At 42.8% G+C, this 26871-nt stretch overlaps 1 protein-coding gene across 1 annotated transcript in view; it reads right to left on the bottom strand.

Moving 5' to 3' along the window:
- The window catches only part of LOC121286167 (semaphorin-3E-like), a 214951-nt gene that overhangs the window by 89914 nt on the left and 98166 nt on the right, over positions 1 to 26871 (bottom strand). Inside the window, exon 6 of the mRNA XM_041203146.1 lies at positions 7642 to 7758. Within this exon, the coding sequence (XP_041059080.1) occupies positions 7642 to 7758 (117 nt within the window). The remainder of the gene's footprint in view (positions 1 to 7641; positions 7759 to 26871) is intronic.

Raw genomic sequence — 26871 nt, 5'->3', positions numbered from 1 at the left:
GGCAGAGGATAATATATCAAAGTTTGCTGATGGTACCGAGCTGGGTGGAAAGGGAAGCTGTGGGGAGGACACAGGCTGAGACAGGTTGAGTGAGTGGGTAACAAGATGGCTGATGGATTATAAGGTAGACAAGTCTGAAGTTATTCACTGAAATGAAAGCAAAATACTGCAGATGCTGGAAATCTGAAATAAAATCAGAAAATGCTGGAAAAACTCAGCACGTCTGGCAGCATCCATGGAGAGAGAAACAGAGTTAATGTTTCGAGCCTTTATGACTCATCTTCAGACCTTCTTCACCCTTCCCCTCTGGTCCTTTCCACCTCTTAGTCTTGTGCCCTTGTTACTCTTCCCCTCCGGTCCTCCCCTCACTCTGTCACCACCACCCTAGACCTGCTCCATCCCAGCCTTCCCTGCTGGTCCTGCCTCCTGTGTCCAGCCTTGGTGCAGCTCCTGCCACCAGCAACTGACATGAAAGAGTGAAGGATTAACAGGATTAACAGGAAGGCATCTCCTGACCTCAGTGTTGTGGATAAAGTAAAGCTTGCCAGGTGTGTGCCACTTATATACAGTTGTAAAACAGAAAGTTCGAATTACTTGTTGACGGAGAATTTAATTTGGAGGGGGAACTTGATTCTGCTGAGGCCTTTTAATGAGCATCCAGGACACGCTAATACATGCAAATGGAGTTCCTGATACTGCTCATTGGGAAGCTTAAACCTACTTTGAAAATCAGGAGAACAAAATTCCAACAGTTTATCTGCCATCGGAAAACTTATTTTTTACCTCACACCAAATTAACCCGGCCATGATTCCCTTGGCTGATGGGACTGGAAAATTCTGTCCTTTATTTCCTCCACCGCTATTACTGGAAATTATTTTAGGTTTTTCACACTCTTTACAAAAGAAATGAAAATTCGTGGAACACAGTCAATTTAACCATTTGTAACATTTGAATAATAATGCCAAAAAGCCCAGGTTACCTACACAACAGTTTGAACTTCCAAGTAGTGAACTGTAAACTATTAGGTTGCGTGGGTTAATGTTCAAGAGTGAACTTACTGAGGTGCTGCGGGTGATGTAACTGTGAAAAACCGTCCCAGAGATCGTGGGCTACATTCTCCAGCGGGTGTTGGGATCCTGGCTTTAGGATTCTATGGCGTCCTGAGTATGCTTATGTTGTCAGAGCACCTGTGAGTGCAACCTCCCAGGAGGCCTGGCCCCTGACTTGGCCATCTCTGTGCTTGCTGTTCTGTTAAAAACAGCAGACCAGCTCCATAGGCAGGAGCCCACTCAGTGCCCACAGCACAGGCTGGCCAGCAGTCCCATCAAGACAACTGGGCATTACTGAGATGCACAAGTGACCAACATGGAAGCAATTTTGGACAACCTGTATAAATTTGAGAATGAAGAGGCCCACAGCTGATTGAGCCATCAGTGTGGAGGGGAAGGTCCTCTACAGGAATGGGTGATCTTTCATCCTGCCAACTTCACTGGGGCCTGGAGCCTCTGGCCCTGATGACCCCCTGACCTGCTGCCTTGAGACAGCCTCTAAGAAACTGTCGGTTTCTGCACTCAGTGCTGGGGGAAGATGGTGGGTGATTTAGGCTGCTCCGACATCAGGAAACCTCCCTCGTCTTTGGAAAATAACTCCTCAGTGGGGCTTGATTTGGCCTAATTGTCGATTGGGTAGCCGACTTTGTTCCCAGCCCAGCACTGTTGGAGGCAGGAAGATAACAGGGAGCCACCCTGAGACTCTTTCTCCTTATTTTCCCTCCCCCCACTTACCTCCAAACCCATCTCCACAGGGCCAGGAAAATTCAACCCCACCTGCTTTAACTTCAAAAGACAATACGAGCTCCCCAAGATAAAGTGTTACAGAACAAAGTGTTTTTTTATATCAATAAACAGTGAGAAAACTAATGTGCTGATAAAACATTAAATACATGAATCAGACACTGACTAGCTCGGAATTTGGTGACTTTGTGAAGGTCAGTTCAGATAGCTCTGAGTGAAGTGTGAATAAAGCTCATTGTTAACAAATTGCTTTGCTTCTGAGGAGTATCAGACATGCCTTTGAAGCTGAGAAAGCATTCTGCTTTATATAATGTTACTATGTGCTCATCTAGATCAAAGCACACTATTTACAAATTTCCAAAATGTAAAACAAACCTCAAGAAGATTTTTTCTCCATTCCTGCTGCACTGCATGAAATAAAGTCAATAGGTTTAAGGTTTTTTTTAAATAAAATTATTGGCAGCAAGATTAATTAAAATGGGGCCATTTGCAAGGCTTTATTCCTGGAGTGAAATCTCTTCAGACATGTTCACAGATTGGAGATAACCTCCTAACAAGATGGGACTGAATCCAATTCTGAACCTGTATCTAGCAAGAACAGATGCAGATCCTTATAAAATTAATTGAGAACTCGATGTTAGACCAGTCAGTTCCTGGTTATTTTAGATAGGAATTGCATAGTATGTACTGCACAGAAAAAGGCCACTCAGTACTTTGATCAATGTTGGTGTTTATACTCTGCACAAACCTCCTCCAATATTATATCATCTCACCCTGTCAGCGTAACTTTCTGTTCCTTTTAAACTCGTGCTTATCCAAGGGGAGAATTCCCCTCATCTGTGTGACTAAAGATGATGCCAGATTCTGTTACACATTACCACCTCACCCTGTCTTGACCTGTACCTTCCCGTACTGGAACATGACATTGACTGACTGGGAACACTTATGTCCAGGTCTTAGAGTAGGTGTAGAAGAGGTTTACTGGAGTGCTGAAATCTTGAAGTATAATTTTAGAGAGGAACTTACATTGTCTAAACGTTTTAAAGAATATTTTAAAATATTCTAAGTATTTTAAGGAATTTACTACATCTTGAGTAAATGTTCCAAATATTCTGTTTTTTTTAGAAAAGAAAGAGGTGTTCTCTTTTTTTTTAAAAAAAAGACTCATTATGGTTGTTAGTGTAAATGTATCTGAGAGTGACGAAAGCTGGTTTTTCAAACTAGTATTGATTGCATGTGCCTGGGAAAGTGACAAACAGACCCATTGGTCTTGGAAAAAATGCAGGAGGATCAAGGAGGAACTAGGCAGCAAGGGGTGGAGTGGATTTGAGTGTTAGCTTTGTAAATTATGAAGGCTTCGTACCCTCTGGGTTGATGGTTCTGTTTCTCAGATACAATGAGGTTCAAAGGAACATGTATAGAAAATACTGCAGAAAATAAATCAACAAAATGAAAAAGAAAAGGAAGAGTTTTCTGAGGATCTTTGGATGACATTGATGGATTATAAACTGAAACTTGCTGATGGAAAATTAATTTTATAAGTAAATATGACCACATGTGCATGTGTGTGGAAATGAATTTAGACAGAGCTGGACAAGTGATCTACTTCAAGGACATGCATGGACTGCTCTTTATGATCAAAAACTTCTGGACAGTCAGTCAAGATTTTTCTGTTGCCAAGTTATTTCTGATTAATAATTCTGGTCTTTTATGTGGAACTCTCTGGGGATTGTTAACATTACTCCCACAGAGACACACCAATAACAGTTAAATATTACCATATTCAGGTCATTATTAATTTTACATTTTCATTTTAGATAATATCCAGACCTAAAATATTGCAATAGTCATTTATATTGCTTTGTAAATGTAACCTTTCATGTTAAAGTATCATGATGTTTTGTATTCATTTTGTGATAATGTGTTACAAATGCACTGGCTGTAATATTTATGTTAATGTATTTTGATAGCTAGCTGTACTGGTTCTGAAGTGTTGAAGGGTAACAGGAATTTTATAGTTGCTAACAGCTGGGATGAAGCATTTATTTACTGCCCTCCATATCCATGTTGCAACACATCTGAACATTTCTATTAGCATATTCATTTCCATTTATAGTCCTTAAAATTGTTGTGGTGGCTACATGTAATTGTAATGTAAAGGTGCTCAGCAGAGCAAGGGTTGGGCAAGGGTTAACATGGGACTGGAGAATGGCATCACCCATGGTATTATGTATTGAGTCACATGGTAATAGACTCTGAGGGAACAGTCTAGAAACAACACTCATCAGCCTACCTGCATGGAGTAGCACCATGCATTACTGTAACCTGGGATCTGTGACTAGTTAAAGACTACCAGTAAACAGTTCATTTTTAAACATAAAAGTCACAAGACCTCCTCATCTTGAGACATCTAAAGAACTTATAATACAATATATGGTGGCAGCAAACAGCAGCATAATACAACAAAGATAACAGCACTCTATTAGGTGAACTCCTTAATGATGTGAAATTGAGACATTAGTTTACATAGCTCTGAGTTGACCAGGACATCTCAGGAGAGTTAACTTCTAAGTTTCTGATTTAAAAAAAAACCTGATTTAAATTAATTATTGCTGCTGGAATTTCACAATAACATGATTTAAGAACGCACCCCCACCCCCCCAACCCCACATTACACAGATTGATGACTAGTCTGGGTAGTGTGTTTCCACCTTTGCTTTTGTATATTAACAGAAGGTGCTTTGTGTAACAGTTTTTGAGTTGTTTCACCTCTTCTATTTTTCCTTGGTTCTGCTGCAGAGTCATACGGACTCGAAATGTGAACTGTGTTCCTCTCCGCAGATGCTGTCAGACCTGCTGAGTTTTTCCTGGTATTTTTATTTTTGTTTTAGTTTTTAAGTTGTATTGATTTCCTTTTCCCTCCAATTTCCTTCCCTTATTTCTCCCTTTCCTCTTCTTCCTCCTCCTCTGAGAACGCTGACTCCCTTCTGGGGAATGATTCTAAGGTTAGCAGCGATTATCCTTTGGGTCTTCATCCAAGTGACTAATGTTGATGTGTCACGTTCCATTCACCACTGACAGGTTTATCAGGCAGATGTGACAACGAGCCCAACTCTGTCCCACACTGCTTACATTCTCAAAGGGCCATTCCTACATTGTGATCAGGATCTGGAATCATCTCCCACTTTCCTTTTCTCACCCTAAGCCACTGTGAAAAGTTGTTATTAAGGTCTTTCATGCTTGGCTAAAATCAGCTGACTTGTCATAAAGTAGGGATGAAACCTATGATTATCTGAGTTGGTACCTGGGAATCAATATGGGGAAATACAGTGACTTCAAAGGAAGTGTTCACTGCCTGCATAAAACACATTTTAAAGCAACAGATAGTAAAACTAACATGAATGCAAATTGTTTTGGGGTAAAAATGACAGCTTTAGAGTCATCCTGTTACTGTAGTTCCCCCAGTAGATCACAGTTTTATCTGTTCCATTCAATCTCTGAAACATCATACTTGTATGGATACAGATCAACAAATATCTTGTAAACAGATCAAAATAAATTGTCATAACCCTGAACTAATATAATCCATGAAATTCAAGGCAAGTTTCAAATTCATACAAAATATCCCCACATCCAGATTTTATGACCTCTATTGGGAGACAGTGTACATGTCGTTAGAGAGACTGAAGCAACTACTTACAACAGTTCGAACTGTTAGCAGCTTTCTGGAGGCCAGTTGGCTCAATGGCTAGACGTCTATAGAGTGTGGTGCCTCCTTGCCTTGCCCCACACGTGATGTGGAGTGGTGCAACTCAAGATATGTAACTACTTGTCTCCAACAGGGAGAAATGCATATTACCCCTTGTGGTCTATGGTTAATTCTCCAATAACTAAACTGTTAGCTATAGTTACAAAAGAGTGATTGATGGGTTTATCTGGAGCCAGGGCTGCAGTCATTATATCTTTAAACCTTTGCTCAGTTTCTCTCAAAGTTGCTGGTTCATGCATTTACACAGCTTCTTTGACACCCTTTGACTGACATAGCTCCCCACTGACACAGTTCCCCCAAAACACCCCCACCAACACACCTCCGCAACACAAAGTGGATATTATTCTGAACTCAGTATAGAAATTCAGCTTTCTGACTGACTGAGTCTGGAATGAGCAGTTAGCTGTGATAACACCACATGAATCACAATATGTTAGGATGCAGGTACAGCAAGTGATTAGGAAAGCTAATAGAATGTCATTGTTTATTGCAAAGAGAATTGATTGCAAAAGTAGGGAGGCTATGCTTCAGTTGTACAGGGCATTGGTGAGACATCTGGAGTATTATGTTCAGTACTGGTCTCCTTATTTAAAGAAGTATGTAAATGCATTAGGAGCAGTTCAGAGAAGGTTTACTAGATGAACACCAGGAATGGGTGAGTTGTCTTATGAGGAAAGACTGGACAGGTTAGGCTTGTATCCACTGGAGTTTAGAAGTGTAAGAGGTGACTTAATTGAAATCTTTAAGACCTTAGGGGCCTTGACAGGGTGGATATGGACAGGATGTTTCCTCTTGTGGGAGAATCTAGAACTAGGGGTCACTGTTTAAAAATAAGGGGTCACTCATCTAAGACAGAGATGGGGAGAATTTTTTTCTCTGAGGGTTGTGAGTCTTTGGAACTCTCTTCCTCAAAAGGCAGTGGAGGCCGAGCCTTTCAATATTTTTAAGGCAGAGTTAGATAGATTCTTGATTAACAAGGGGGTGAAAGGTTATCAGGGGTAGGCAGGAATGTGGGGCTGAGGTTACATTCAGATCAGCCATGTTCTAATTGAATGGAGGAGCAGGCTCGAGGGGCTGAGTGGCCTACTCCTGCTCCTAATTCATATGTTCATATGTACTGGCATGTGATGTCACATCAATAATCATCTCCTTCAGCCAGTGTGTTCCTTTTAATAAATGTTTAAGTGCAAACTGAGGGTAGAATATTGAGCTTAGCGGACAGACACGTGACCGACCAGGCTGAGGGTAAAACGACGCACAATAACCTCGGGTAAGTGTCCCAACATCATCGCGTAGTCCTGCGATATTTAGTTTGGGGAGCACTCGCCGGAGTTGGCAGCGGGCCCTCTGACAAGTAAAAGGCCTTTTAAAGCCATTAAAAAGATAATTAATTTCAAATTTTTTGCTGTCTGTCCAACCTTACAGTTGGCAGGAGAGGCGAAAACGCCAAGTGGCCTTTGCAAGTTTTAGGAAACCTCATCAACGGGTGGGATGGGGTTTCCTGAGGCAAATAACAACAAAATAAACATTTCCCAGTTGAATTAAAAACCTGTCCCTGCTCATGTGACAGAGTCAGAGTCACATGTGAGGACATGTTTTATGACACTTTTATTCTCTTCATTTTTTTTTAAGTAGCGTTTCTTCTTCCAGGGGTAGCTCTGTGTCCTCAGAGGGAGATTGAAGCGCTGTTTTGTGCTAGGCCTGTTTGCCCTCTACTCCCACCACCCCCCCACCCCATACAGACAGTGCTCAACCCTACCACTCGCCATCAGGCAGGGCCGGCCTTAATTGGTCGGCCCGCATAAAATTGCGGTGCTGTGCCTATTGTGGACGGTAGTTGGCCTCCTGACTGCCCCCACTGAGCACCCCTGCCAAGGTCCAAATCCTGCCCTGAATTTTTGTAAATAAAAAAGGACCAGGAAAACAAGCAAGTGGGTTTAACTATGTTAAAACTGTGATCAAATACTGATTTTATCAGCTCATTAACTCCATCAGAGAGACCCTGCATGTGCTCAGTTATCACTGGGCAAACACTCATTTAGTATTAGCTTCATCCGAGAGGAACTGTAAACGATTACCTTTCAGCAGTCGTTCATCATGTTCTGTTCTTGTTGTAGATTGGTAACCCAAGCTTCGAAATATTGCAGGATCTTCTCCAAAAAAGTCAGTGTACAGGCCAATGTACAACTGCTCGTCTAAAACAGAGAACATTAATAAAATATTTTAATATTGCTGACAGACAAAACTAATGATCTCTGTTTCTCTCTTCCTATAACTGTCTGCTTTATTCCTGCTCTCTAATGCTTCCCTTTTCTTGCTGCTTTTTGCTGCCCTTTATTTCTCCTCTTTTGTTCTACTTTGTTATTCTATCTGTCTCTTTCTCTCACTCCTTCTGTAAATTTGCACATCTCTGGATCTCATCCATTACTGATTTATTGACCTTGATTTTTGCTCTTAAATATGAGCGGAGAATGCAACAAGATGGGTGGACCTGCCTGAGGTTGACATCTGGGGAAGGGGGAAGCCATTAATAAAGCAGCAAAACACACAATGGGAAAGAGGTTGCTGGTGGATCAGGGCTGCTTACCCTGCAGTGGGTCAGGGTGGGCCTGGGGTGAGGTGATGCCATAAAATCGGGGTGTGAATTTGCTGGCAGTTCTTTTGACATGGAGCAAAGGTTCTGGACTTTTAATCCTCGCTCTCAACTAAGCTGGGGAGCTGGGAACTGGAGGTGAAGGGAGGATGGAAGGTGGGCCTGAAGTCACAAAGCCTGTGATATGGATTAACGGTGTGAGGTGGCAAGTGCTTATAAAAGCAACATTGAGGAAAACGACAGAATTGTTGATGTGGATGTCTTGGTGTCCACATAGCAGGATGGAACCAGGGTCTTGGAGTGGGGATAAGCTTTGGGAGCTTGGTTTGTTTTCTGGTTTCATGATTTTTTTGGTTAGTTTGAATAAATCAACTCAGGGCAGATTGGGTACTGAAGACCATTTGGGATGGATATTTTTGTCGCTACAAGGAGTGTTTACATTGGTGGGATTATGTTACTGAACAGTTGAGCAGCCACAGGGGAAAGCTTTTCCCTCCTCATGTGTCAAATGTCCATGTTAATGAAGAAATGCATTCTTGAAATTGATTTGTGCTGCCTAGTTTTCTGTGGGGTAATCATCAATGTCATTCTTTAACTGAATGTATGTTTGGTTTCAATCAGCTTTCTACTTTGCTGAAGTCATTGTCAATAAGAACAGTTCTCACTGAGTGGAACTTCGAAAAGCTTACTGCATAAGGGCCACTGGAGTTTAGGAAATCCAGTTGAGATGATGTGAGAGGTCATGACAGAGAATTGCTCTTTTTAAACTGACAGCCTTTCTTTCCTATGATCCAGTTCATACATACATCAGAGCTCTACCATAGAAATACTCCATCAAAACAGAGGGCAGAGTCTTGCCGTTGGTGGGTGGGTCGGCAGTAGGCGGGTAACCGATCGCTGCCGCCAAAATGGACGCCGCTGCCATTTTGAGTGGGCGGACCACCTGACGGGAAGTGCGATGCGCTCCCTGTGCAGGGGAGGGGGAGGGAGGACTCGCCAACTGTCAGAGTGCACGTTTCGTGCATTTGCATGAAAAAGCGCACATCTCCCTGAGGTAAAGTGCTGCCTCAGGGAGATCGCTGAAAACCAGTGAAAGTGTAAAAATGGAAAAATGAACAAATCAATAACATGTCCCCCTCGTGAAAATGTCACACGAGATGGGACATGTTAATGAAATACACAAAAACTTTATAACAATTTTTTAATTCCGATATCAAACCTCATCCCGCCACTGGATGAGGTTTATAAAAAAAATCACCTACCAGCCTGCCCATTGGGCCTGTGCGCCGAGCTGAAGTTCACATGGGCCCCTCAAAATCCTGGTCGATTGGAGAGTTAATGGCCTTAACAAGGCCTTTAATTAATGGCAGGTGCGTGTCCCACTGCATAGTGCGCCCACTGGCCTAAATATCGCGATGCCACGGGCTGACATTGGGAGGTGACATTTTAAGCACTGGCCTGCGGACTCCACCACCCACATGCCAGCCAGAAGATTCGACCCACTTTCTCTGAAATATTAGCAGTATTTCCCCCCATTTCACAATTGCAGATTAGTTCATAGGGAAGAATTTTCGGGTTGGTGAGCAGGGGTGGACGGTGATGTCAGGAGGACATCCTGAAGTCATCGCGCATCAGTTAGATTCTCAGTTCAGAGGCTGTGGACGAGCTGGCTGTGGCCCATCAAGATGTCAAAGGCTTATTAAGGCCATTTAAATAGTCATTAAAATAATTAACGGAGCTTCCCATCCAACCTTAAGGTTGGCAGCAGGTGAAGAGCCCAGGCGGCCTTCACATTTTTCATGGAGCCTCATCCACAGGTGGGACAAGGTTTCATGCAGATTTCATGAATTAAATAAAAAATTTATAAAAATTCATGAATATGTCCCAGCTCATGTAACATTGTCACATGAGGGGACATGTCTTAAAATATTTCCTTTCCTTTATTTAAATTTTTAAACCTTAATCTAATCTCCCTGAGGCACCTCTGTGCCCCAGAGATTTCTGCGATTTTACCACCCACAAGTAAAATGGCGGCGCAGCCCCGATCGGGTTTGCCCCCCACCCCGCACAACACCCCCCCATCCGCCGCCCCCCCCGCACAACCCCCCCTCCCCCCCCCAACCACCCGCCACCCCCCGCCGCCCCCCCGCACAACACCACCCCACCCACCCCCCTGCACAACCACCCCGCCCCCCCCCCGCCACCCCGGCACAACCCCCCCTCCCCCCCCCCATCAATGGGGGGAAATTTCTGCCCATAATGACTTCCAGCTACTTTATAAAACAGTTGTTTTGTTTGAGTGCAATTAATTTTATTATTAGGGATACCGTGACTTTTTGCACAAAGATAACCCACAACATATGGAATTATGTAACATAGGCTGTTATTAATATTGCACAACCCAATTGAAGGAGATCCAAGCTGACCAATTGAAATATCTATTGCCACTGGGATTTACTGCAATTCAGAATGCAGCATCATCCCCTTATTGTCATTAGTTTTCTACCCCAGTTAAAGTAGTGATGCCTCCACTACTCTCTACCGAAGTCTTATTAAAGCAGTAGCTGTCTCACTTAATATGGACAAAAGTGACTCTATCACCACCATAGATGTTCACTGAAACTTATCCCAGTGGGACTTGCTAACATTGTTCTGTTTGACACTGAGCTAAACTTCCATCTATTGTTCATTATCCCTTCCTAGATGTTGCCCACTAATATCCCAGCTAAAACCAGGCTCTGCTGAAATCCTCATCCACATGTTTACCACTTCGGGGATTGACTTCTCTAACACTTTCTTCTACCCTCCCTGCACCCTTCACTGATCCCAAACCCCATAGTTCGAGTTCACTTTCTATATGAATTACTTCCATCACCCTGTCCGTGCTGACTGTAGTTTTAGGGGCTGGCACCTAAAGGGTCAATGCGGGACTGCGTACAGTAACACCCACACAGTGATGTAAAAGAGTGCATGACCCGCACCCAGCGTCACTTGAGTATTGGACAGAGCTGTGTGTACCAGCAAGCATGGAGACAACTCCTAGCTTCTACCCTATACTGTATATTTTCAAATAGCTCTGAATCAATAAAGCCTTACAGTTAACCTATGTATGATTACAAAGACTTCTTCAGACCTACTGAATTGTAATTAACACCCTGCAGTAGAAAAGCACAAAACCTCTCAGAAAATGCATAGAAAAATTAAAATGCAGGACACTGATTTTTTTTTAAAAAATCAGCAAAGCAGCCTAACATGAAAATTAACTCCAAGAGGACAAGCACAGAGGAAAGATTGCCAATAAATAGCTCCAAAGAAAGACTTGGAAGCTGAAGGCAGAAATTCAAAATTCCTTACTGCATCAGATTCTATTGCAGCTTCTTTGGAAGCCCAGCTTCAAATCCCAGAGTCACAGAGTCACCACAGAATCACAGCAGAGTCACAGAGTCACAGAGTCACAGAGCCAGCAGACTTTGTTAGGCTAGGCTAAATCTTTTAAAATTCCAGGCTGCAGTAAGTCTTTAGAAACCCTAAAAATTTTAGTCAGAAGTGCAGTTTGAACAAAGCCTTTGCTGAAAATCTGATCTCCAAGTTGGCTCCTTAGCACATGGTGTCCAAGCTCACTCCAAAAAAGTTTATAAATAATAAATTAAATACTCCTGGAAAATTACAACTATTTGAACCCAGAAAAAGGTGTTCAAAAGCCTGGGTTTGATGAATTCGTGACTTCCAACATAAACACTAAACAAGAGAACTCTGCAGACAGCTACTCCAGGTACCTTTTGTTGAAACCTTTTACAAGCTGAATCTGATTGCCGTTGTAGCGGAGACTGCCAAAACCCGCAAGCTCGAGAAATCCCTTTGTCTCCAAGTGAATGGCGACACCATCTTGAAACTCAGGAAGCTCTTAAAGAACCTACACTTCTCAAAATTTAACTATGGACCAGAATTCCACACTTCCATTTAATTCGGATTAATCCAAGGCCCAGGTCAACCACATAATTGGAGAATTTGAAAGAAAAGATTTCTAAGATACAGCATTCAGGCAAAAAGTCAGAAGCAGAATAGGTTTACACACTGCTTTACTCAGTAGTCCCAATTGTGGACGATCTTATTGCAAGACAGGGAATCAGTGAATCATCTACATTTAAAGAAGTACTGAAATATTTTGATGTTTATTTTAATCTAAGAAGCAATAAAATACTCAGGAGCTAAATTTAACAAGGGAGTCCAGCAGCCAGGAGAACCTATTGATTCATTTATCAATGATCTGTACAGAATGGGAGAAAGTTACAAAAACGGAGACTTACAGCAAAATGTTTAGCTCTGTGGGCAGGTGTGTGCCTGACCCACTTGAGCGTAGAATACATGCATTGATGTTGGCCAAGCATGCCAACGTCTATGTGCAGTCATGCAATCGTTTGGTCGGTGGGCATGCTGCCAACTCCAACAATTAAAAGGCCTGTTAAGGCCATTAAAGAATCAATTAACTTAAATTTTTCGCTGCCTGTCCAGCCTTACAGTCGGTGGGCAGGCGAAAAGGCCAAGTGGCCTTTGCATTTTTTTGGAAACCTCATCCACGGGCAGGATGAGGTTTCTAAAAGCAAATAAAAATAAAATTAAAATTTTAACACTTAGTTAATAGCATGTGCTGCTCATGTGACAGAGTCACATGAGGGGATATGTTTCATTACGTTTTTATTTTCTTTATTATTTTTCTTTATAACTCTTCATCTCCATGAGGCAGCTCCCACTCGCACTCCGCCCACCCCGCTCAACCCCCCACCCCCAGCACTCTCCCCCTTCCCCCCCCACCCCCACCCTACACAGGCAGGTTTGATTTGCTGCCGTTCGAGTTTCACACTGGGATGGCCTTAATTGGCTAGCGTGATATCACCTTCCGGCTTCAATTGCGGGAGGCAGTCGGCTTCCTGACTGCCGCTGCTGAGCCTGCCCAACATGGATGAAATTCTGCCCTTAAAATATGAACTAATCAGATACAGAATATTGGTGGGAGTAGTGGATGGCACACTCTCTGGCCTCATGAAAGCAAAAGAAGATCTAGCCCTGGAAAAGGCAATCCAGATAGTTCGGTAGTCAGAACTCCATGAGTGGCACAGAACCATTTTAAGGGGAGAAAATAAAAGATGGGGCAAAGGCCAACCCACAGTTCAGCTGGTTAAGCAACAAAGACACACAGACGCTCCAGGCCAGGGAAAGTAATTACCGAGCCGGCCAGCAGAGAAACCATGCCAACGCTATGGAGCAAAGCGCCCCCACAAGCAAGATCAATGAACTGTAATTTCCGCCCAATGCAAGCAGTGCCACAGGATTGGACATGTCAGCAAACTGTGCAAGTCAAATACTCTGAAACACACAGAAAGCCCAAAGATCATCCATGAGTTTGAGAGTGTAAGCCTGGAAGACACACAGCTATGCTTCTTGGGTGAGTTCAAAGATCTTGGTTTCTCATTTTGGAATGTGGACATTTCAGTCAATGGGCATTTAACAAGTTTTAAATTAGACTGATACAGGAGCCATCGTATCTGTCCTAGCGGACAGAGAACCAGGCCTGACAGACCTCTGGCTTCGAATAACAGATACACCGCTCTATAGGTCTGGAGGAATCTGATTTACTGTCACAGAAATGACTCTGGACTCACTCCGGTATGACAGTCTTTTTCTCTCTTGAGCAGAGATGTCTGCAGAGCACTGGGTCTTCTCAAAATGGCAGAAGGTCTCAAGACAACCACTGATGTAAAGGAAACAGAACTGCACATTCCTGAGAGCTTGAACAAGAAATAACCTGACTGGGACTTCAGCTCTGAACTCTCTTCTCTCTTTGCAGAGCAGGTTTGCCCTTTTTTGTTACAGGTGCCAGGAAACCTTCAATGATCAGATAGCCAACCACCCAGGAGGTAACCACGACGCCTCCAGTGGAGATGTAAAAGAGAACAGCCAGCAGTCCAATGAGACTCAGCATCCAGCTCCGGCAACAGTACAACAGGTCAACATTGCAACCACTGAACAGACACTGCAACTCCCTGTCAATATGCCAAAGCCACAGAAGATGTTGGAACTTGATAGCAGCTGTCCATTGCTGACAGTGAAACGCAGAGGTGAGCGTACCTCTAAACCTCATCCTTGTCACAGGAATGCTCATCCTCCACTACAGAGAAAATCATCATGACCCACATGATGACTGAAGAAGTGAAATAAATGACAAGGAAGCAAGCACAATGTTTATCCACCTGCAAGAAACAAATTGGGGTGGCAACCACCGACCAGCTCAATAGCTGAATCAACCCAGTGTGGTTCAACATGAAAGAATGGAAGAAAAGGATGAAAACACACCCAGATTCCAGAACAACCTCCAAACCTACAGGAAAAACCAGCAATGACAGAGTCTGCCACTCCTCTGGCAGTAGTCCGAATGAGATATGGAAGGGTTATGGAGCTTCTAGACTGTCTGAACCTTTAAATTCAAGGGGGGAGATGGGGTAGTGATAATGTAGTAATGATAATGTAAATGTATGATAGTAATAACAATGTAAGACATAAGGTAAACTATAATCAGTTAAAATACATTGGATAAAGACTTGGGGAAGGTGTAGTATAAGGGTCTGTACATTTAGGATTAATATGGAACTGAGTACAATACCGCCCACGCAGTGAGGTAAAAAAGCACATGACTCACACTCAGGGTCAGTTGAGTGTTGGACAGAGCCATGTGTACCAGCGAGTGTGGAGACAGCTCCTCGCTTGTACCCTTTACTCTATCTTTGTAAATAGGTCAAAAAGTCAATAAGGACTTACAGTTAAGCTACACATGACTACAAAAACTTCTTCAGACCTACCAAACTATAACCAACACCTTACACCACTGAGCGTTATGGAATCCACCACCTGGAAGTTCCCCTCCAAGTCACTCACCATCCTGACTTGGAAATATATCGCCGTTCCTTCACTGTCACTGGGTTAAAACGCTGGAACTCCCTCCCTAACAGCACAATGTGTGTACCTACACCACAGGAACTGCAGCGGATCAAGAAGGCAGCTCACCACCGCCTTCTCAAGGGAAACTAGGGATGGGCAATAAATGCTGGCCCAGCCAGCGAAGCCCACATCCTGTGAATGAATAAAAAAAGATAATCAAGATTCTTGTTCCTGAGTTCAGTTCCCTCTTTACCTCCAGTTTCCTCATATTTTGGCTCTTTTCATGATCTGTCCACCAAGATTCATTTGCCTCATTGGTATCTGTTACAGTTAGTGCTGTAGCAGTCATAGGTTTCCCGTGTATCTATCGCCAAATAAATCTGAGTAACAAAGGCTGAGTGTACTGAGGCCACAGGTGACAGACGAAATGGAGAAGGTGCAGATACAGGAGAGTCTGGATATTATGAAAACAGATTTCTACAGGCTAAAAATTCAGATTCAGGTGTTTCTTTTGAGTCATTCTGCCTAGGGACACTCACATTTGCTATTCACTAAGTCACAGCACTGATTATTTCTACTCCACTGACCATACACAGGATGTTGTCAACTCCTTGAAACCTGGATGTTAAACTCGCTTCAATTCTGACCTCTTGTGTTCCTCCAGTTTTAATCGCTCCACCATTGGCAGTCGTGCCTTCAGCTGCTTAGGCCCCAAGCTCTGTAATTCCCTCTCCAAACCTGGGGATGCTTTCTAAAGGCTCTAAACCTCTCAGCAGAAACAAAACCAATCTGGACTTTATCAGCAATTATGTTCCTTCTGCGTCTCTCATACCTGAACCCGACTAAACTCGTCAAAGATTTAATCTGGCTGTGTCAACTGGGAAACAGCAGGATTTAAACTGAGTACTGAATTTGTAACTTTTCTAGATGTTGAAGGACTATTTTATTATTCAAGATATCAGAAGCACATTACTGTGTGTTTCTAATCAACTCTTGAGTTCAGAAAGTAGAAACTACAACCAGAATTTTCTGCTCCTGTGAGCGTTGGGTATGTTTGGCGGTATGAGCGGACAATATGGTGAGAACGCCAAAAATCAGTTTTATGCCAGAAACCAATTTGCCATCGTCTGCTCCACCCATCAATGGCCGGTCGTGTTTCCCACTGCCACGTGCTGGGAGCCTAATTTCAATATTTTAGCATCTCACTATAAGCCCTGCTCACTGGATTCATCCCCCACGCTGGATCATCCAGGCATAATCACCCCGATGTGTTTCACAACTGTACATAAGCGACGTGCACCTGGTGAGCTGCACTTTGTTCAAGACTTTGAGGTTTGTTTGCCTATCTTGCTTCAGGCAGCACTCACAGTCACCAGCACCAGGCTTCACAGGCAGCACTACATCACTGTTAGGAAGGGTCACAGGCAGGTCTCTACCCATCAGACCAGCCGTAAGGGGGGGGTGGCTTTTCAATGGCTGCAGGGCTGGGGCTTGCTTGGGCAGGGGGTGAAGTGGCCTCAGGCAAGGGAAGAGGCTGCAGGGCGAGGGCTGTACTGTGGAAGGGGGGTATCCCAGGGTGTGTGTGTTGGGGCACAAGTTGATCTGTGCAAGTGGCCTCAAGAGGGTGAGGGCTGAGGAGGCAGTCTCCAGAGGAGATGAGGCCAGATGGAGATGTGAGGGTGTGTGTGAGAGAGAGTGAGTGGTGATGTCCCTTGAGCTGGCAGTGAGTGACATGCCAGTGAATGTGTGATGGGTTTGTGAGTGTGTGAGTTGAGAGTGATGAGATGGTTGCCTTACCCTGGCAGCACCAGTAAGATCGTTCATCCTCTTTCTGCACTGGATGGCCGACCTCTTCTGTGTAGTATTGGCACTGACCACCACTGCCATCGCCTCCCAAGCCGGAGTGGTGAGATTGCTGGACCTCCTGCGGCCAGACCGGGGGTAGAGAACATCATGGCGAGCCTCCAGGGCATTCCAGTGTCGAGTCACTGAACTGTCCTTGGCTTTCAGGGCCACGTCTTCTCTGGAGCGGTCCTGGGCAGAAGCATTGAGAACTATGTATGCAGCTGCACTTTAGATATGGCATCCGGAGTGAGGAAACAGGGAGGTAACGGTGTGGCGGGCGATTCAGACGCTGCCTACCAGTGAGACGGCCTGTTTCCTGTGGCTGTGTAATGACTGAGCCGGGATTGGGATGGCAGCAGGAAAACCCACCATTGTGGCCAATGGGTCAAACTCTTACTTTCATGTCCACTACCGCACTTAGTGTAAATCTGGGATGATTCTGTCTTCCATAAAGTTTTAAAATCTATGCATCACATGTCATGTCTTAGAAATTATATTTAAACATTTTGTACTTTACTTAAATATCCAAATGTTGAGATTTTCAACTTCTTGGGAGGAAAAATTGAAAGCAGTTTAGCAATGCACTGGAGCAGATAACCCAGTTCCTGCTCAGCTACCTAAAGCGCAACATATGCTGCTTGTTTACGGAGGAGAAGTTGAGAAGCATAAACAGTAAATTACTGAAAGCTTTAATGGTAAATGTTAGGTGAGCACTTATTTCCCAATGGATCCTGTGGGACTTGGCAGTTTTATCCACCAATGGTGAGAATAATCAGTTCATACAGTAATGACAGCAAAACGAATGTTGGTCAATAGATCCAAGCCGAAACGCTTTCGCTACCTCCACAATGGAATTAATTCCATCCCAGTGAGTCAGTTAATGTCCTCGGTGGAAAACTGCTGAATCCTGCACTGAAGAATTTTCAGCAAGAAACAGCAGTTTTTTCAGAATTAAGTTTCTCTGAATCTCTGGTTGTAATATGACTAGAATAGACAAGGAAGCAACTGACAAGTTCAGTTCCCCACAGTTCTGCCAGTTTTAACATTCATCTGCACAATCACAGTGGAAATTACAGTCACTTTGTTAGTTTTTTTTTTCCAGAGTCTTATCTCACTATCTCTTCAACCTACTTATACTTCTATAGTTAATTTATTCAAATAACAGGAATGGAAATGCATTTGCATATTAAACACTGTCCAATGTGCTTCCATTTCTACTGCAAAATGAGAAGGGTCCAATGGAATTGCAGAAAAAATTAAGGAAGCTCAAGATTTTGCTCTGTCTCTAAAATATATTTCCCCTTTTCATTTAAAATACTGTAGCATCAAGGAGCCCGAGCAAAACTGGAGTCACTGGGAATCAGGGGGAAAACTCTCCGCTGGTTGGAGTCACACCTATCACAAAGGAAGATGGTTGTGGTTGTTGAAGGTCAGTCATCTCAGCTCCAGGACATCACTGCAGGAGTTCCTCAGGGTAGTGTCCTCGGCCCAACCATCTTCAGCTGCTTCATCAATGACCTTCCTTCCATCATAAGGTCAGAAGCGGGGATGTTTGCTGATGATTGCACAATGTTCAGCACTATTCACGACTCCTCAGATATTGAAGCAGTCCATGTCCAAATGCAGCAAGACCTGGACAATATACAGGCTTGGGCTGACAAGTGGCAAGTAACATTCATGCCACACAAATGTCAAGTAATGATCATCCCCAACAAGAGAGAATCCAACCATCTCCCCTTGATATTGAGTGGCATTACCATTGCTTAATCCTCCACTATCAACATCCTGAGGGTTACCATTGACCAGAAACTGATCCAGGCCAGCCCATGTAAATACTGTGGTTACAAGGGCAGGTCAGGGAATTCTGCAGGAAGTAACTCACCTCCTGACTCCCAAAAGCCTATTCACCATCTACAAGGAACAAGTAAGAAGTATGCTGGAATACTCCCCACTTGCTTGGATGCAGCTCCAACAACACTCAAGAAGCTCAACACCATCCAGAACAGAGCAACCCTCTTGATTGACACCCTATTCAACTCCTTCAACATCCACTCCCTCCACCACTGATGCACAGTAGCAGTTTGTACCATCTACAAGGTGCACTGCAGGAACTCACCAAGACTTCCATGACAGCACCTTCCAAACTGTGGCCACTACCATCTAGAAGGACAAGGGCAGCAGATAGATGGGAACACCACCACCTGGGAGTTCCCCTCCAAGTCGCTCACCATCCTGACTTGGAACTATGTCGCCGTTCCTTCACTGTCACTGGGTCAAAATCCTGGAACTCCCTCCCTAGCAGCACTGTGAGTGTACCTATACCACATGGACTGCAGCTGCTCAAGAAGGCAGCTCACCACCACCTTCTCAAGGGCAATTAGGGATGGGCAATTAATGTTGGCCCAGCCAGTGAAGCCCCATATTCCGTGAATGAATAAAAAGAAGAAAATTGTCACTGTTGGGTGATGCTCAGACTTGTGGTTATTAAACCCACTGAGTAGGGTTGGTAGTTATTGTATTTATTAAACCCATTGAGTAAAGTTGGTACTTCAGTAAATCCACCTGACACCAGACGCCTGAAACAACTACTTAGAGCTCGGTCACAGCAGGAGACTCCCAGGAGGACAACAGAAATACATTAAGGATGTCCTTGAAGCATCCCTGAAGAGATCAAACATCCCCACCGACCATTGGAGACACTGGCTTGTGACTGACCCAAATTCAGGAAGGCACCGAACACATTGAGAAACTTCACTGGAAACACACAGAGGTGAAGTTGTGTCACTGAAGAGAAAATGCAAACTTCCAAACAACCCATTGATCTGACCCTGTCAAGCTCCACCTGCCCCACATGTTGCCAAGTCTGCAGATCACTCATTGGACTTATCAGCCATCTCAGAACCCAGCGAACTGCAGCGGAAGCAAGTCATCCTCCATCCCGAGGGACTGACTAAGAGGGAGAAATCTTCAAACCACTGTCAAAGAATCTCTCACTGCTTTGAAATGTACAGTTCCACTGACACAGCATATTTCAGTTTGCAGAATTTATAACAGCTCTAAGCTGATGTTTACATTCTGTAAAAAATAAATCTCTAGCTTATTACAGGGTGGTGGTTGCAGGAGAAAACATTGCCTGCAGTAGAGGACCCCATTTTCAGACAAACATATTTGGCAAACTTTTCTGACATGGATCCCAAAGAAACAAGGCAACAATGTTCACCAAAGCGTGGGATGTCAGTGCTGGAGGATGAAAAGCTTCTTCATCTTAAACTCTCAGTCTCGGCTTCTAACACTGACGAAACGCGCAGTGCGAAATCTCACTCTTTACCTCAGTGGTACTCTTTTCAACACATGTTATAACCACAACAATCTATATATCTGTAGCAGATTAATATAATAAAACATCCCAAGTTGCTTCACAGGAGCATTATAAAATATGACAAAGCTGCATAAGGAGATATTAGATCAGATGGTCAAAAGCTTGGTCAAAGTGATAGGCTTAAAGCAGGATAGAGAGGTGGGAATTCTAGGGTTTGGGGTCTAGACAACTGAAGGCACAGCCACCAATGATGGAGCATCATAAAGATGTTCAAACAAAATGTTTATGATTTCACTGCAGATTATGACTGTGCCTTAACACAAAGCTCAGAAAAGCACTGTTCACTTAACTAACCCAGCACAACATTCCCCATACAACATTCCCCATACCAGTCATTACATCGCATTCAGTAATAACTGAGCAAATCGTTCCTGAACCAGCCATTCCCCATACAACATTCCCCATACAGCCATTCCCCATACAGCCATTCCCCATACAGCCATTCCCCATACAACATTCCCCATACAGCCATTCCCCATACAGCCATTCCCCATACAACATTACCATACAACATTCCCCATACAGCCATTCCCCATACAGCCATTCCCCATACAGCCATTCCCCATACAACATTCCCCATACAGCCATTCCCCATACAACATTACCATACAACATTCCCCATACAGCCATTCCCCATACAACATTCCCCATACCAGTCATTACATCGCATTCAGTAATAACAGAGCAAATCATTCCTGAACCAGCCATTCTTAAGGCAACTTTAGCTAAGGTCGCCAATTGAGTAGTTTAAATCCACCTGTGCATAATATTTAGTGCATTAGTTAACAAATTCATAGTAATTCTTTTTCATGTCATTTGACAGAGTTTTCAATCTGATTAAGAAAATGAGTGTAAAAATAGCATACGCAGGATGTTCTGCAGATGTGTTAATCAGTGTGCTGGAAAAATAACTCTGACAAAATTAAACTTCTCAGCATCATTTGAACTGAACTTGTGGGAGTTTGTCCACCTCTCAGGTATTGGGTAAGACTGGCCAACATCCTTAAATAGACTGAGTCCATCTTTTTTGCGAGTTTATTTTGCAACTGATCTTGCCAGATGATCACACTAATGACTTAATAGGTTGAATCGCAGACACATTCTTTGCTCTAGCTAAGAACATAATACAAGGCTACAATATGGCCTTGCTACTCCAACTTTATTAAATATAACTGCAATTAAAAGGTATGTACTGTCTGACTACAACAGCTGATAGGCCAATGACACCAAATTAGACTTTTTGTGCAATTTGCATCGATAGACATTTTTCACTATTAGAGAACTGGCCCCTTAAATTTCTAATTATTTTTCATTCGTTCATGGGATGTGGGTATCACTGGAAAATCCAGCATTTGTTGCCCATCCCTTATAAACCATAGGGTGGCGGTAAGCCGTCATCTTGAACCGCTGCAGTCGATGGGGACATTCCTCTCTGATGTTGTTTACCCATGAAAACGCATTGGTAAATATTGAAATTTCTGGCACTTAACATACCTTTAAGCACTGTACAATTGTGCCTTGGAGCCCATATTACTGTGCATTAGTGGCAATGCCAGCATAAACAACAGAAATAAAATACTGCTCTTGATTTTTGACATATTCAGTAGATACCAGGATTAACTGGCCATGCTGGCAGTGCAGCTTTTCATGTTTCAGAGAGGCGCCTTGTGTGTATCTTTCCCACAACACATAAATCACTAAGATACCTGTGAGAATGTACATTTCAAACCACCACAGGTAATTACTTCCACAGTTGTACCTGATCTATTCAGAATCACAGACATAGATAAATCATGCAGTTATATAAAAAGAGAACCAATTTGGCACCAGAAATTGGAGTGCAACGCCACATCAATCAATTGCAGCTACCTTGTCTTTTTTCTATGAGATTAAATTTACTGTTTAGAAACCAGGGGATTGGAATATATAACAGGAGGCTTATGAGTTGCTGCTAGTGCACATCAGACAATGACCTCATAACATACAACACCATCCTGGTTGGAAAGAGTAGAAGATGTGACATAAACTAGGAAATAGTAGTTAAGTGATGTGCAACCAAATCGGCATCTCCATTTGTGCATGAAGAAGATTATTTACCCCAAAAGTAAATGTGTTAGTTCCACATCTGACTGCCCCATTTTTGTAAATTGCCCTAGTTAGTAAACAAGACTATTGGTGACCATGCCTTCAGCCACTAAGGCATTATGCTCTGAAATTCCCTCCATATACCTCTCCACCTCTCTTTCACACATTCTTCCTTTAAAGCGTTGCTTAAAACCACCTGCTTGACCACGTTTTTCGTCACTTTTCCTAATATTTGCTTATGTGACTCAGTGTCAAATTTTGTTCAATAATTGCTCCTGTGAAGCACTTTGGGACATTTTCCTACTCTCTGTAAATGCAAATTGTTGTTGTTATTGTAATGTCTCAATGTCTTCTGTCCATGGCTTTATCCAGAATGGGACAGTCACCACAGACATTCAGAACTATTGCAAACAGCTGGGGCTGTTGTTCTTACATAAAAAGAACCATTTATATTCTGGAACATGCACCGAATGATTTCTTAGACTCGCTCAAGGAAAACCACAGATGGGAGCCATTATTCATCTCCTGGATTTGACAGTAAATGAGAAACCTTTGAATAAATCATTATCTACTTCAAAAATCATCATTTTCCGCTACCTCTCTCAGCACATGACCCATAACCAAAGCCAGATAAATAGATGTTATAGAATTCATGCCAAAATGAATTTTCAAATGTAGCATATCATGATTTGGTATCTATTACATGAATGTTGGGCTACTTTATCAATGCAGTAAGTATAAAATAAAGATATGAAGGCCTGCATTTTTTTGAAAAGAATAATAATGAAGCTATTAATGCTCACTGCTAATATTGAACAAAGCAGATGGCAGCTTCTGAAGTCTGCACATGTGCAGTGTAAATTGGAAATGAGGAAGTCACTGTCTGACTCCTCTACAAAATCCATGCCACCCATCTTCTGGTCATCCCTTGAAGTGAGAAAGACATTTGTCTTTTAATATGGGGAGGTTTTTACTCTGCAGCTACCACATGGTTCTGGATGACTAGGAGTCTCTCCTGCTCTTATCTCCTGCCATTGGCATATTGGAAGGACTTGGCAGGTTGATAATCAACTTGTTTGGCCATATCATGAATGCTTCTTCCGTCACCAACAAGTCTTGGAGTGGGACTTGAACCTGGAGCTATTGGCCTAGGGGTAGGGATGCTACTATTGTGCCATAAGACATTGTTAGGGTCTTCAATGAAATACTTGAATGATGAAACCTTGATGTGCAGGAATCGTGTATTGATTTGTAATTTTAATATAATTTTAATTCACCTTCCTTTAATAACTTATCCACCTCTTCCCTGTTATCTGCTGCATTTAGTTCTCTATTTTTGTTACTACATAATTGTTACATGATTCCATGTTTTTAACCTGTTTACTCAGTCTATACATAAATTTCTCGACACGAGTCACATGGAAATTCAGCTTTTGGACTGTGAACGTGTTTCTTGAATAAAATACCATTATTATTCTTATTCTTCTTATTATCACAACATCAATGGACATTGAATTAAATATTCTAATTTATATTTCCTGGTTTGGTGTCTGTGGACTAGATTTTCCAGCAGGCATCAGGATCCCAATATTGGATCCATAGGGGATCTTCCTGAATATGCCCACGTTACCATCCTATTAAGGATGGTGGGTGAGCTGCCCTGGCTTCAGGGTCAATCAAAGGGCAGTTTGAGGCTGGCAGCTTTACAAGGTGTGGTGGGTGCTGCTGAGGCAAGCAGGAGAGCACGAGGGCCCCTCAACATGGGAGATGCCCTTGGATACCTGCAGAGAAATTAGGAAATAAACAGACCCAAAGACACTATGGCCTGTAGGGTTGGAGGGAAAATCTTTCCCAGTGAACGAACCCTCATTGCTACATGGAGTCTCTGGCTCTGATGGCCCCAGATCTGTCGCAGGGAGTTCACCTCGATTGAGCTGGCAACCTCTGCTCATGGCAGAGGGTTGGGGCACTCTGGTAAAATACCAGTGCCCGTACTAAACTGCCCCTAAGTGGAGCCTTAATTGTGTTAATTGTTTGCTGCCTCTGTGGAGCGGGAAACCAATCCAGTTCTTGAGAATGCCCCTTGGAAGCAGGAAGGCATTGAGGAGCTATTCCAACACAGCTCCAGCTATTTTCCCAACAACCCACACACCTCCAATCCTCTTGCTATGGAGTCAGGAAATTTCAGCCCCATGTGTCCCAGAGAGGATACTTTAATCTGATTCCTGTTCCTTGCCCTGTTCACACGTGTCACAGGTACCGTGTAAAGGCTGCTGTTTTCAAGAGCTCTCTAATTCTAAGTTATTGACACAAAAGCCCATGCAAAGTCCGTGGACAGTTTTAAGCATAATGAGCAATGAGTGTAGTTTGTTCATTGCCTACTGTAACAGCCAGACCGTTGAGTGAATATTTCAGTAGATTTGTCGATGGGTCTCAGCTTTGTAACCATTAAGAAGGTTAGTTATTTAATACCTTTGACATGCAAAAAGCAAATCCTCAGAGGATTAATTCTTATATTCTGGCCTTATTCTCACAGAGCTTTGGTTTTTAAGATGAATGATTTGTGGGAACGAATATTTGTTATAAGGAATACACTGGTCTGCTTTGCTAACATTCTTTTGTAGGCTTTAATGGAGTGTCATAGTGCACACTTATTATTTTCAGGCTTCTTGTATACAGTCCATCTTTTTTGCACTTCTGCAGTGTCACATGTAATTCCTGTGCACATAAATATGAACACGGTAAAAGAATGGAAACAATATAAACTTAGGTAAAGTTTGTTATAATGGTTTCAATGTATTCTATCTTATTTTTCCTCTCACTTTAATTAATTCTCTTCATTGCTTCCTTGTTTCTGTTTCTCTTTGCTTTCTGATGTATCGCATTGGCCTTTTCTCTAATAGATCCTTTGCTATTCCTTCTGAAAAGTTGGCAATCTAGAGTCTGAACTAATAGGCCCGACTTGTTATTGATGTAAGGGCATTTTCAATAGTACAATTTACATCACAGTGAAGAGACCTCCCTGAATCCTCATGGATACAGCTGAAATGTATCATTTTATGAAAGTAAAATATGAGAAGTAGTTGTGAGTACTTAAGAAGAGATTTACATTTATGAGCTTTATCAAGCTTTTAAATATTTTACACACATTGAACTACTTAATGCTTTTGCCAAAAGAAATTAGATGAATGGCTGTTTAATTTGATTTTTCAGCAGTGGTAGTTGACATTGGGAGAAACCTTACTCTTGTTCAAATACAAAAAGAAACACCTCAGGTGACAATGCAGCACTCCTTCAATACAGGGCCTGTAATGTTAATTTGGATGATAAGACTCACGTATTGTAGCTGAACTTCAATCAGAGCTTCTCATTACAGTGTGAGTCTCACTGGCTAGGCCAGCATTAATTGTCCACCCCTAATTGTCCAGAGGGCATTTTAAGAGTCAACTGGAGGTTAGACAAGGTAAGGATAGCAGATTTCCTTCCCTAACCAGATGTGTTTTTACAATAATGGTTTTCATCATCCAGATTTTTTTTTTGAATTCTGCCTTGGTGGGATTCAAACCCAGGTCCCTAGAGTGACAATACCACTAGGCCACCAGCTCCCCCAAGACATCAAAAGGTAGATTTAGAGTCAGCACAGACAAAAGATCTGGAATAGGACAGGAGTTGTCATTGAAATGTATGCTTGGATGTATTGAGGGTTGTCAGGCATGTCATATTCATAACTTTTAAAAATAACCTGTGTTCAGTGTGGAATCTTCTGGAACTGACTTTTCTTTTAAAAAATGGAAATTTAAAAACTGCAAAAGACGGCTGCCAAGAGTCACTTGACTTGGTCTGTAGATTCAAACTACCACACAGACTGAAACGGACAGAAGAACACACTCCAGATGAAGCAATGTCATTATTCATCTCCTGAAACTAGACAAAAGGTGTTTCCTGATGTAAATGAGTCGTTCTGAAACCAAGACATTGATTGTCTCAAACTCTCAGGGTGAATGTCAGCAAACAATAGCTCAGATTGTGGCTAATCCACTGAGGTACACCATATTTGGAAAAGGAGGCTGTGAGAAACCACATGGTAAGGCAGCCATGTTGGTCTCCCTTTTAATCTTTAAGTGCTGTTTGCAAGGCACAGCAACTGCAGAAAAAGCAGCACAAAAGGCAGCAACATCTGCACCTTAAGACTTGGAAGCTGCAACATGGTAAGGTCTCCAAGCCTGTTCCTTTTCAAGTGCACCTATACAGAAAACTGACCTCCTGTAACAAGACTACAAGTAACTAACTTGGTAACCTGCAGAAAGTCCATCTCTTTAAGAGAATCCTGCAATGTCTCCGGTATTCAACCTCAGCTACTGAGTCCTAACTACACATAAGAACATAAGAAATAGGAACAGGAGTAGACCATTCAGCCCCTTGAGCCTGCTCTGCCATTCAATAAGATCATGGCTGACCTTGCTGTGTTTCGAT

Source organism: Carcharodon carcharias, chromosome 13, assembly GCF_017639515.1.
Source record: "Carcharodon carcharias isolate sCarCar2 chromosome 13, sCarCar2.pri, whole genome shotgun sequence".
NCBI classification, from domain to species: Eukaryota; Metazoa; Chordata; class Chondrichthyes; order Lamniformes; family Lamnidae; genus Carcharodon; species Carcharodon carcharias.
This window is presented reverse-complemented; position numbering and strand designations above follow the sequence as displayed.